The sequence below is a fragment of the Alligator sinensis genome, unplaced genomic scaffold (assembly GCF_000455745.1).
Source record: "Alligator sinensis unplaced genomic scaffold, ASM45574v1 scaffold145_2, whole genome shotgun sequence".
NCBI classification, from domain to species: Eukaryota; Metazoa; Chordata; order Crocodylia; family Alligatoridae; genus Alligator; species Alligator sinensis.
The window spans coordinates 2,167,829-2,181,093 of NW_005841954.1; the positions used below are offsets into that span (position 1 = coordinate 2,167,829).

At 43.4% G+C, this 13,265-nt stretch overlaps 1 protein-coding gene across 1 annotated transcript in view; it reads right to left on the reverse strand.

Annotated features, from left to right (window-relative positions):
- Positions 1 to 5,201, reverse strand: part of MCHR2 (melanin concentrating hormone receptor 2) — a 41,067-nt gene extending 35,866 nt beyond the window's left edge. The window contains exon 1 of the mRNA XM_006020461.1: positions 5,020 to 5,201. Within this exon, the coding sequence (XP_006020523.1) occupies positions 5,020 to 5,201 (182 nt within the window). The remainder of the gene's footprint in view (positions 1 to 5,019) is intronic.
- Positions 5,202 to 13,265: the final 8,064 nt, after the last annotated feature.

A 13,265-nucleotide genomic window follows, 5' to 3' on the forward strand; every position in this document is an offset into this window, starting at 1 on the left:
TCATAAAAACATAGGACTGTAAGGGATGCTTGGAACATCAACTCCAGACCTTGCTATTGCAGGCCTCCACTTCATGCAATAGTTTTTATAGATTGGTCAAGCTCCATCAGCATCTCACCATTGCTGTCACTTTTTTGCCATCACCCCTTCATTGTTCAGATGGTTCTTTTTATTTCCACCCTAAAGAAACATTTAGTTTATACCTATTTTGTTTTTTTTTTACCCTATTTACCTCCTTTCTGTCGTGAATCAGAGCAGCCGCCTGACTCACACACCGGAGTGTTTAGATTTAGAGCTCGGCAGGTGGGTAATTGATGGATGGAGTGGAATTAACCAGGCACAGACGCGTGTAGGTTACAGGAGTTTGTTTACTTACGTCGCCTAGATAGTGATGGACGACGCAGGCGAGCCTTTGTTCCGTTACAGCTTCGGTTACAGAGTCGAGTATACGCATATAACTTCGGTTACAGAGTTGAGTACACGCACGCAGTTAGGTTACGACGAGAGAATGACGGACGTGGCACCGGGAACGAATGGTCGCGCTTGCAAGACTTTCTACGTCAATATTTTACGCTGATGGGGTGATTGATTGGGAATTGATCAATTTCCCAATTCTCTGGTGACAAGCACAGGTGTTTCCTGTGAGATCCCCAGAGCTCTCCGCCTTGGGCAGAAACCGTTAAACTATTTATAGACAGAGGTGTTTTACAGGAATATCCAATGGTGAACCGTTATATGGAATCTTTAATTTTTGGCAGGTGGCAGCTCTTTGTCTCCTCAAGTTACAAGGTAGTGGGTTAGGTTTCTCTACCTGTTACGTGTGTGCTACGTGTGAGGAGCTTACGCTTATTTTTGGACCAATTATATATAGTTTTCCCTAGCATTTTATTTCAGCTGACCAATTATCTACAGTACTCCGGCCGCGTTTTGTTTCAAGGAATTTTTGGCAGGGATGTCTTTTAACCCTTAATCGTCAAAATGAGGATGATTTGAATGGTATCTCTTGCTCAGTGGCATGGGCACAATTTAATTGGGTTGTGACACTTTCCTCTATCCCGTCCCTCAGAATTTATTGCAAAGCTTTGAATACCTTTGAAGTTAGACTAATAGGCCAGATTTCTGTTATCCCTTTTTTAAAGATAGCTATTACCTTCGTTACTTTCCATTCACACTGTAGCAGAGCCACCTCAATAGATTTATTAAAAACACTTTGTTTTCATACCTGTGATTTTATGTGCCAATTCTTTCAGAATCCTAGGACAGAGATTGGCCAGTTGCCCTGTTGAGCTCTTTGAACTTCCCACCTGTGCTCAGAAAGTTCTTTATCTCTTTTTCTTTTTCTTTTTAACTGTGGTACAATAAATCTCTACTCTCCATTATTTTGGGATGAAAGTTACCCAGTGCATTTCTGGATGCTTTCAATGTGGAATCACAGCTACTGTCTCTAAGGGAAGTCCAGCTCAATCAACTACCCTTACAGGTTCTGTAATATTAATCTGCAGTATGAAATCCAGGGTTCTTTCTAGGTCACACATCTCCATGTGAACAACCCTTCAAATAGTACCTAAGCAGGGACAGAATTCAGCTTGCTCTCTCTCTGAAGAATAGACTTTCATGTTAACAAAAAAAAAAGTAAAACTCTATTTAATAAAGAAAGCAAATATGACCCCGGGCACATAATTTTTGCTGATCTCAGCCAATGACAAAAATTACCACATTAAATTTTCAAATGCACTGTTTTCAAACCCTGCATGTAAACATTCATTGTCATGAATTGCAATACTTAAATTTTAGTGTGAACCTTGGGGTTTTTTTTCTTAAAACTAATCTTTCCTTATTCCTATCTGTCTTTATGATTTTTTACTTCATGCCAAAGGCATGACAAAAGCTGTTCATGGGAGGGAGATAATTTTGTTCCTTTTCATTTCTTTCCCTAAGATTGCATAACTAAATTTAGCTGCTCAAAGAAATGTATCGCCCTGTATGTCCATTCATTCATTTAAAAAGTCTTATTCACTTCATATCCACACTAGACAAATGCTATTTCCATAATTATTCTTCTTAGTAGAGCTGTAAGCTGATTTTGGTGTCAGCTTTTGTGCAATATTCATTGGATTTTAAGCAATTAAGGGATTTTTTTCAAAGGCACAAAGATCAGTTAGGTACCTAATCCCCATTGTGCCTTTGAGAATCTACCCATCCATTGTACCTATTTATTAAATCTTGATAATGGTGAAGTGTATTAGCCATAAGCCATAACATTTATGATCAATTCACATTGCACAGTTAAAAATCAGCTTCTAGGGAATATGTCTATTAACCCAAGAGCTTGTGGTAGAACCACATAGTTTAAGACCTCCAACAAAAAAAACCTGCTGATAAAAATCAGAAAACTAGAAAATGTTTTTTGATGCACAGAAGTCAGTTCTGTGGTTTAGTAAGGCAGCTATGCAATGTCAGTAGCTAGAACACAGAAAAGTTGTCCTAAACTGGCAGCTGTCTAGGTCAGGGGTGTCAAACTTATAGCCAGCGGAGCTGTGCTGTCTGGTCTTGGGCTTGTAGAGGGGTTAAGAATTTAAGGATAGGGCAAGCAGGGTGGACACAATGGTAAAGAGCAAGCGGCAGCTGTTACTACTGCTCAGCACACCATGGCTGCTACTGCTCATCCTGCTGCAGTCGCAGCATCTAGATCCAATCTATGAAGAGCCTGATGGTCCAGATCCAACTTTGTGAGGTGGGGTGGGTTTAAAACCCCTGATCTAGGCTGCTTAGCTAGCCTCTACTGGCCTGTGAGCATCCCCAAGTAATGCCTAAGCTCTTGTCTCCACATAAGGGTCATACTGAAGAAAGAACGGGAATTCTAGAAGACCTTTGTAAACCAACATTGTCTAGATATTGGCATGATATAAACCATAATCTTAGACCAATGGACAATGTTCAAGAGACAAAAGCATAATGTTTCAACTGATTATTTTTAAATACTTAAAAATATTATTTCATTAAAACAAATCTCAAAATAAGGTTTTTGGTTCCTTGAGTCTATTTCTGTTCAAGAAAACACGTTCCACATGCAAATGAAATTTGCAGTTATGCTTTTCACTAAACATTACAGGGTACATCTATGCATGCAAATGCTCCAGGGTGGGTTTACGCTAGAGAAAAATTTACTCTAGCGTAAACCCACCCCAGGCAGGCATCTACATCTTTGGGAAAATGGGAGCAGATTTGCTGCTCATGGCAGCAGTCTGCTCCCATCCCTGCACCAGCCCCTGCACTTGCCCAGGGCCTGACAGGGAGCCCTGGGACCAGAGACAGCTGTCTCCTGGCACAGGCTGGGACACTGCCCCAGCAGCAGGGAGCTCCCAGCCCTCTCTACACAATTGTGATCACGATTGTGAAGCAGGGACTGGCAGCTCCCTACCCAGGCCCTGATGGCGGAGCCCACCCTGGCATCAGACAGCTTCTAGGGGCAGGGAGCAATCTCCTGTCCCCTGCTGCCTGGCTGACCGGGACCACATTTGTTCCCAGTCTGCCATCTACACGTGATCTATTGTGCAGTAAGTAATCAGTAGTAAATTTGCTACTTGTATTTCCAGGTAGCAAATTTACTTGTGATTAGAGGCAATTACTGTGTAGTAAGCATCTGAATGTGTAGACGGTGATGCTTACTGTGCAGTAGTTTGCTTTAATCTTGAGTAAAGTGTCTTGTGTAGACACATCCACAAAGTAGTGAGCTCTTGCCCAGATTTTCTGCTGGGTAAGGAGACTGGTTGCTGATCCAAATTGCATTGTTTTTAAACAGTGTGGAACTGGCAGAAATAGTGACTAAAAGAGTAGATCAGTGGTTCCCAAACTGTGGATTGCAACCCCAAATGGGGTCGCAACATCAGCAGATGGAGTCATGGGGATGAGGGGCTAGGGTTGGGAGTGAGGGGCCATGCTGAGGAAATGGAGGCATAAATGGGGTCATGCTGCAGAAAAGTTTGGGAAGCACTGCAGTAGATAAAGCGTAAGGCCATATATAAAATGCATCAAAACCAATGGATTTTTGTTATTTACTTCAGTGGGAGCAGGACTGGGTTTTAATAAAGCCCCCCTATCCGTTCAGGAATAGGTCTTCAACATGTGCCTCTGAACTGAATAAACAGAGGAGGAAGTAAAGCAGGCACTTACATTGTTTCCTGAGAAGGAATGGACCAAAGCATATATTGACATTGTATTTTCTGAAATTTGCTTTGACAGAAGTAAATCTTAAAATGACTAAGGAAACATTCACGTACTAAATAAATCATGAAATAAACTTGAATACAATAAATAATGAAATAAATAAATAGATAATAATGAAATAAATGTATTCTATTTTATGTACCATCCCAGTGCAGTTTCCTTCCGAGTGGAAGCTGTGAACACACCATAGCTTGGAAGTCCAGGGACTGGGAGAATCAGCAGTGGCACAAGTGTAGCTCCTGCCCGGAACAGAGCAGCTAGAAGCTGCTTCCACGATGCTGCCACTTTTCCTCTACCCCAGTGCTCTCCCACCAAGCCTGGTTCCAGTGAATCTTAGGGTGGCCATCATAGAGGACAATCCGTTTGTCCTCTGTCCTCTATTGATACAAAACCTGATGCCTTTATGTCCTCTATTTTTCTCTTGAAGAAAAAATAGAGAACATAAAGGCGTCAGGTTTTGTATCAATGAACTTTAGGGTGGAGCCTCCCCTCTGACTAGAAGCTGAATTCACAGCACAGTTTGGGAGGGAGAAAGGGGAGGAGGACAGGGAAAAGTGGCAGTGGTATGGGCACAACTTCTAGCTCCTTGATCCTAGCACAGCTCCTTGCTGCTCAGCCCCAGTGTGGGCATGAATACAGGCAAAGGCCTGCAGCTCTTAGAGCCAGATCCAGTGGCTCTCAGTGGATCCAGATCTAGCCCACTAAGTGTATGTTCCTGACCCCTGCCTTAAATTATTCATATATTTTTGCAATAGTTAACCACTGTTGCATAACGTATGCTATATTCCATACCTTATTATAGTGATCACAATGAGGATATTTCCAATTAAACCAGTAGAACAGATAATCCCAATTAGAGAAGGAAGGATAATTGTTTCTGCTGCACTGATCACCTGATAGTAATGACCTCCACTCCAAGATTTGTTAAACAAGTCAGGTGTACTATTCCAACAGGCAGCCTGAATTTCATTCATTCTTCAGAGACTTTGGGTCTTTAAGTCTGCAACAGCAACAGAAAATAAATTATTCATTGAATCTTAAAATGTGAATATGATTAGTCAAGCACATTATCTTGGCATAAATTATTTTTAATAATAATCTGAATCTTCCGAATGTAATCTTCTAACTGATTGTGTATTTTCATTAATGGACCCATAAGAGTTGGATCATATTATTTTGAAAAATAAATACAGATTCATATTGTGTAAGTAGAGCCTTGACTTCGGCATGGATTCACTTAACTTTTGATCACCTGCCCTAGGGCGGTGATTCAAAATGGCCTAGAGAGGCACCTGGGATACCCAGGAAGTCAATGGAGAGACTTTGGAGACTGCATGGATGGAGACAGATGCTGCCTTTGTGCCTTTGTGCAAATTTTTACGGCAGCACAAATGCCTAGCAAACAGATATCTATGCCTTTTGTCACATCACAGATGCCCAGAATTGTGGCTGCAACAAAAGGTAGCATACATTTGTTCTGTTTTATTGTGGCAGATGTCTGTTTGCTTTATGGCAGAAGAGTGGAAGTGCTGAGCTACTCCCACTTTCAAACCACCACAGACAGATGTGGGGCTTCAGGGGCCTGATCCTGCATGCCCCAAGAATTCCCATTTCATTAATAAAATTATTGAATAGTACTAACCCAAGACATATTCCCATGCTTGGGGAACACAGGATTGGACCCTGGAAGCCAGGGTAGTGCCTGTCTGGGTTCTCTGTTTGCAGATGTGTGCTTCTGAAATCCACCAAAAGGAGATTTCTCAGGTGTAAGTATTGCCCAGACATACCCCAGCTTGGGGCACACTTCTGCATATGGGGAAACCTGTCTGCAATACACATGCCTAGGGAATAATCTCTGCGAGTGGCAGAGGCCCAGCTATGCAGGCGATTTATGCATTATCCCATGAAGCAGATCAGCTGTGCCAGGACACATCCCAGCACAGCTGATCCACTTCATTTGGCAATGCCTGTTTATAGCTTATAAGACACTGGGGTTTCAGTGCCTCCATGTTACATACAGAGAATGGGGAGTGTAAAGTACCTCTAAAGTGCAATTCAGAAGCTTGGAGGAATGTGGAAATAGCTAGCTAGGACTGCTAATCTACAGGAGTATGTCTGAATTCCCACCCTCTCAGGAGCTTATATACCTGACTCTTGCTATCTGCATTTCCATTTACTTGCAATTCACAATGCATCAATCCACTTTTTGCACTTCCGGGTAAGTTTCTGGAGGTAGGTGATTCATCCTTATGTAGCCTGATAGTTCAAATGCAAGATCTACCAGAATGAGTTAACCAAGGGCACACACTACTGTTCAAGTTGAAGCTGAGCCAGTGGGAAGCCAAAATGTAAGAGGTATGGTTCCAGAATGAGGAAAACAAGCCGGCTTATTAGGGTAGGCCCTTGGAAAGGAGTCCTCCATTCAAGCTGCCAGGCTTAGTTACATTTTTTTAACCAATCACTGTCCAATATAAAATGTATAAACGGTACAGTAAGCAAGAGGAAATCTGTTAGCTTGGGCAATTCTCAGGGAGGGAAAAAGATCCTTGGTCCTGGCCCCTGCTCTGCAGGCACAATGAAACTATCTACAGAAAGGGTAACACTTCTCTGTGTTGGAGACAGAGCATGTTTGATGTCTGACCTGATGCTAGAATGAAGTCCTCCAGCACGAACGACTTGTGTCCCCAGTGGCTGGGGGGGCACAGCGGTGGCAAGAGTGCAGTGGTGGCAGCAAGAGCAGTGGGAGCACAGTGGCGGTAAGCAGGGGAGCTCCCACTGCCAGTCCTGCCGGTGGTGGGGTGGGGGTGGTGAGCGCTGACCAAGAGTTGGTGACCACCCACAGCTGCTGCTGGAAGTGTTGGTGACACCTTTTTGTAGGGGATGCACCGCCATGCGCAGGGGTGCACCCCCTACAAAACTATTGTCTTAATTGAGGCCAAAAAGTTTGATTTTCAAGTATCCCACTAGGCAGAGACTCATTGAAAAATGCAACCCTAACTCTCCAAAGTCAGTAATAAGAAATCATTTTAAGTATTGTAGAACAGTTAAAGTCCACACTTGTGCTGTATGACTAGAGGCAAGAAGTTTCTAGAGGGTTTGAACTCTCAACCTTGATGAAGTCATGACCTACTATTAAGGTCTAGGCATGTGCAGTGTATAATGGTAATGCAACTGTTTATCAATGTTGATATGTTAATTATGATAATGTTGCTTGTATTGTTTTGAAATAGTTTGAATTGATTGGTCCTTTTAAGTATTGCCCAGGTTTGAATTTGATTGGGTATTGTGCAAAGGGCGATGATTGGACCATTGGGTGAGTGACAGGTGGTATGATTAGAAGACCATAAATCCTATCCAGAGCAGCCAGCAGGAGCTCTGTGTGCTCTGTGCGCTCAGGTTTGGGCTGCACCTTGCTCTCGCTCTGACTGGACAGTCCTGACTCCAGGCTCTTGGGGTGTGGGAATTTGTCAAGTTCAGGTTCCTTGCTGTGACCTGGTTGGGACTGAGCTCGCTGAGGCTTACCTGTCTCGCGCTCATTCCTTTGGGCTTCGGCTGAGGAAGCTGGAATTGGGTAAAGTATCACCCTTTCTGTATTGGAGGTGCCGAGTACCTAAGCAGGGAAAGGCTAGAAATCCTCAGGGACTGTCAGAGGGTTTCTCCTGCTGAGTAGGCCTAGGGTGTTCTTGCTGCCATCTGTGGTTTCTGGGTTGTCTGTGAAGTTGCACAGCAGTTAACTTTTTATCTTACTGTGTTTTCCTTGTACTGTCCCTTTAAGGACAAAGCCCTCATGTTTGGACTGTAGGGTTCAGTTGCTTTGTGGCAGTTTTGCAGCACTGGGACTCCACCTTCTTTGCCATGTGGAGCCAGAGGCATTCTTGGTTCCTCTCCCTCCCCAGATGTGAGGTACAAAAACTATATTTGATTTAAAATGTTGGTATTGTTGAAACTCACGGTTCTGAGATCATTGCAACTGTAGTAATAAATAGAAAGAAGTGCAAAATGGAAGTGGACTTGGGTTCAGGAGTATCTCTCATAGATTAAAACACATTCTTCCACTTGTTTCGGCTTGTTTTGGCACCCTCTTCCCAAGTTATTGAAACCTAAGTGTCGCCTGCATGACTACAAGGGACAGATTGTGGAAACTTTGGGTAGCTGCAGTGTAGATGTCCAGTATGGATCTGTTAGACAGCGTCTACCCCTCATTGTCACTAAGGATTCCCGCAAAAGTCTTCTGGGGAGAAATTGGTTCTCACCATTGGGAATCAGTGTTCAAAGCGTACACAGTCTCTGCACAGAAAGTCTGGAAAGGCTTGCAAGGGAGTTTCCCCACGTATTCTCTGAGGAATTAGGAATTTACTCTGGTCCACCTGTGATGTTCCAAATGGATCTTGTCATAGCCCCGATCTTAATGAAAGCTTGGAATGTACCTTTCACACTGCAGCTGAAAATTGATGCAGAATTAGATTGGCCTATCGTGCAAGGCCACACCAATTGTTCCTGTTTTAAAGCCTAACATCAGTGTTCACATCTGTGGGGATTACAAGTGCACTGTTAATAAAGCACTTAAGCAGGATCTGCACCCAGTGCCTGCCATTAACCAGTTACTGTCTGTTCTTGCAGGAGGGAAAGTTTTTGCCAAACTTGACCTCGCTCAAGCCTATCAGCAATTGATAGTGGATGACAAGGCTGCTAAGGCCCAAACAATAATTCACACTGGGGAGCATTCTGTTTTAAGTGCCTCCAGTTTGGAATTTCTGTGGCATCAGGGATTTTCTAGCAGTTTGTGGAGAAAATGCTAGCAGGAACTTCTGGGGTCGTTCCATACTTTGCTGATGTGTTGATCATGGGGCCATTTAGAGAGAAACTCACTGAGAGACTCAGAGAGGTTTAACAGAGATTCAATAAAGCAGGTATCAGAAGAAAAAGAGAGAATGTCAACTTGGACTTTCCAATATCAACTTTCTGGGATATCAAATGGATGCTTCTGGCATTCACCCAGTTGAAGACAAGGTAAAAGCAATACATGATGTTCCTACCCGACACCAAAATGCAGACAGGATCTTCAAGCATTCTTAGGATTTCTCAATTTTTATCACATCTTCTTAAGAGACAATCCCACCATAGCAGAGTCTCTTCATCACTTATGGGATAAAGGAGCTCAGTGGAAGAGAACTTGCCAGCACAATGAAGCCTTCTAGCACATCAAGAAATTACTGACATCAGACTCTGTCCTTGTTCACTAGGATGAGCAGAAGCCACTGTCCATTACTTGTGATACCTTGCCGTTTGGTTTTGGCGCTGTCCTCAGTCACACATTGCCTGATGGCACAGACGCACCTGTTTCTTTTTACTCTAGAACAGTGACTTCAACCAAGAGGAACTAGGCACAGATTGATAAAGAAGCATTGGCAATCATTGAAGGAGTCAAAAATTTCACATTTACATTTATGGCCTCAAATTTGAAATCCGAACAGACCACAAACCCCTTCTTGGAATTTTTACTATGGACAAACCAACTCCTCCTATTTTGTCTGCCCGTATACAATGCTGGAGCACCATGCTAAATGCATATGGCTATACACTCATGTACAAATCTGGGAAAACGATTGCAAATGCTGATGCATTGAGCCACCTACCACTACAAATACCTGATTGTACTGCTCCTCCACCAACGGAAGTCCTCATGCTGGAATCCATGCCAGAAGCCCCTCATCAGGTTGCTCAGATAGCAAGGATGACTGCAAAAGACCCTATCCTTGCCTTTGTTCTCAACTGGATGTGGAGGGGCTGGCCTGCAGACAAATTGACTGAGGAATTCAGGCCATTTTCATAACATCAGCATGAGCTGTCTGCCCACAAGGGTTGCCTCTTGTGGGAAAATCATGTCGTAATTGCAGAAGCAGGACACCAAATCATACTGACAACACTGCATGCAGCACACCCAGGCATTGTGAGGATGAAAGCAGTGGCTAGAAGTTATGTATGGTGGCCAGGTATGGACAATGACATAGAAAGGGTTGTGAGGGAGTGCAGCACTTGTCAAGCAACCCATCATAATCCACCGAAGGCACCAGTATTCCCTTGGGAATTGAGAAAGGAACACTGGTCATGCATCCACATTGATTTTTCTGGCCCTTTTCAAGGTAAGAACTTCTTAATTGTTGTTGACTAGTACTCAAAATGGCTTGAAGTTATTACTGTCTCACCTCTTACATCACCTGCCGCTATAACAGCTCTCTGTCAGCTGTTTGCAATGCAGGGGGTGTCTGACACTATCATTTCTGATAATGGCAGTGCATTCACCTCATCAGGGTTCCAAGATTTTGCCAGCCACAACCTCATTCAAACTGTTGCCATTGCACCTCGCAGGCCACAGGCCAATGGGAAGCTGAGCAAATGGTGCAGACCACACAAGATGCATTGAAAAGGATCATTGTAGGAGACTGGCCTACCAGATTGGCCAGATTTTTGTTTGCTCAACATGTAATTCCTTGCCCTACAACAGGGTCCAGCCCATCAGAGCTTCTTATGGGCCATCGTCTCAAGACATGCCTTGACCGTGTTAACCCAGACCTTGTGAGAGACATGCAGTTTCAGAAAGAAAAGGAGTTGGACTCCGCATTGGCATCTGGTACCTTACGTTTTTTCATTCCACAAGAGACTGTGTTTGCTCGGAACTATGGGACAGGCCCACAGTGGTTTCAATCTAAAATTGTAAGCACCACAGGACCCATATCATATATAGTCCAGACTGATGATGGATAAGTTTGGAGATGTCATGTGGACCATCTACATGGGCATTCTCCTACTGATAACCCTTCACCTGAGCAATCCCCAAGCACCAATCCACCACTGACAGACATGGATTCACTGGGGAAGTGCCTACCTGTTTCCACCAATGCAAACCCTTTGCCATCATCACCAGAAGAAAGCATCACTGTTGAGTCTTCGGATAGGCTGACAGGGCTATCATCTGCTGAAACCCTCCCTGAGGGCCTCCGCTGAACCCCTCCCTGAGTCCAGTTCTATGGGAAGACCACAGCGGAAGTGGAGTCCTCTCAAATGGTTGGCCGACTATTCTGTCTAGGGGGAAGGGGTGTTGTATCTTATTGTGTTTTCCTTGTACTGTCCCTTTAAGACCAAAGTCCTCATGTTTGGCACTGCAGGGTTCGGTTGCTTTGTGGCAGTTTTGAAGCACTGGGACTCCATGTTCTCTGCCATGAGGAGTCAGAGGCAATCTTTGTTCCTCTCCCTCCGCAGGACTGGACTGGGTCAAGTCAGAGGCAGAGCAGGTATAAGATCAGCATACATCTACTGATGCAACTGTTAAGATCCACCCTGGATATGATTCTAGAGAGTTATAATAATAAATGACTGTTAGTTCAACACAGGAGTGTCCAGAGTATTGTTGCTGAACTCGCAACATATCAACTGTGTAGTGACTGAAGCTCATTGTAATGTGTAGTTGATTGGTTGTGTGGGACATTGAGTTTGGGATATGCATTGGGTTATTGTTCCGTTGGGTGTCTTTTATTGTGTTGTGGCTCAGGTATTATGGGAATATTGCATCGGATAGTTGTTGCATGGATTTTGTTGTGTAATACAGCTTATATTGCTCAACCTACATATGTTATATTGTGTAGCTACTGTTCCTAACTCTGAGTGGGGTCAGGCAGTAAATCAATGCTCAGGGAAATAAACTTAAATTAATGCCCCGAACCTGACTACCTGTGGGTCATAGAGGATTAATGACCCTCTGGATTAATTAGTTAATTGGCATCCCCACAGGTGGTCCTTCAGTATCCAGTAGCATATTTATAACCAAGTTGATGTTTTTGTACAGGATGATAAGTAACCATCTTTTCTAAAAATTATTTGGGATTTGTCTTAAAGTGTTCGTATAGGCATATAAGAGCTGTTGATATGTACTATTTTAGTCATACAGGCCTGAATACTATCAGAAAGTATATCATTATTGAATATCTATATCTATATCTATATCTATGTATAGATATATATAATTAACTCCAGAAAAAAGGACTATTTCACTTTAACATGAAACAAGATTAAGTGTCATGCTATTTTGAGAGCATTGAGCAAAAAATGTTGACTGGGTGTGATTAATAGATGGCTTGTAGTGTCTATTGTGATCTGCAGCCCGATGCCAACAGCTGGTGCCAAAAAATGATGTATTGCAAAACTCACCTTAATGCATCATCATACTCGTGGTGTTTCTCTTTTTGTCACTTTACCCACATGACACAAGTGATTTACTTTGCCCTGTGCATTGTCCAGGCATCACACCAGGTTAAGGGTTAATTTGGGTCTAGGGGTAAACTAAGTCAGGAAGCCAAAGGATCAGGCAGAGCATGGAGTCTGGGGACAAGCCAAGTCAAGAAGCTGGGAGGTCCAGGAGAGGACAGGCAGAGGCAAAAGTCACCAGGAACAGCAAGACAGTCTGGCTAGGGGTTGAGCCCTATTGCCCAGAAATTACATTTTCCAGGACAGGGGTTTTTTGGGAGAGAGTGAAGGTCAACTGACCCTGGTCAGCCACTCCAGTGGCATGGAGCGGGCAGATGGCTAGACCTGGATGGAAGATCTGGCCAGCTTTGCTCAGCCTGAATAGTCAGTTGAGGAGGTAGCAGACTGGGCGAGTCCTAATACAGGCAGACTGAGGCCATGGCCTGACCCCAGGGCTTGTAAAGAATCCTGACTCATTTTCCATTTTTGTAACAAAATTTGCATTTCAGGAACACTTGGACTTCCTCGTAAATTTTTGGGTTGTCCTGGAAACTTCAGAATTTCAGCTTTAGCACAGGGGCCAGAATGCAATAGATAATCTGGCCTTGAATGTATTAGAAAAAGAAATCATAACAAATGCACAATGTTAAATATGTCTCTTATCATGTATGTGGATCATACCGTACTTGGAACAGGGACTATCACATTATTGTATGTGTGCCATGCCTTGAACAATGTAGTCCATTGTTGAATAGGGTCTCCAGGTGCTAATGCAGTTAAAAATAAGCTTATACATT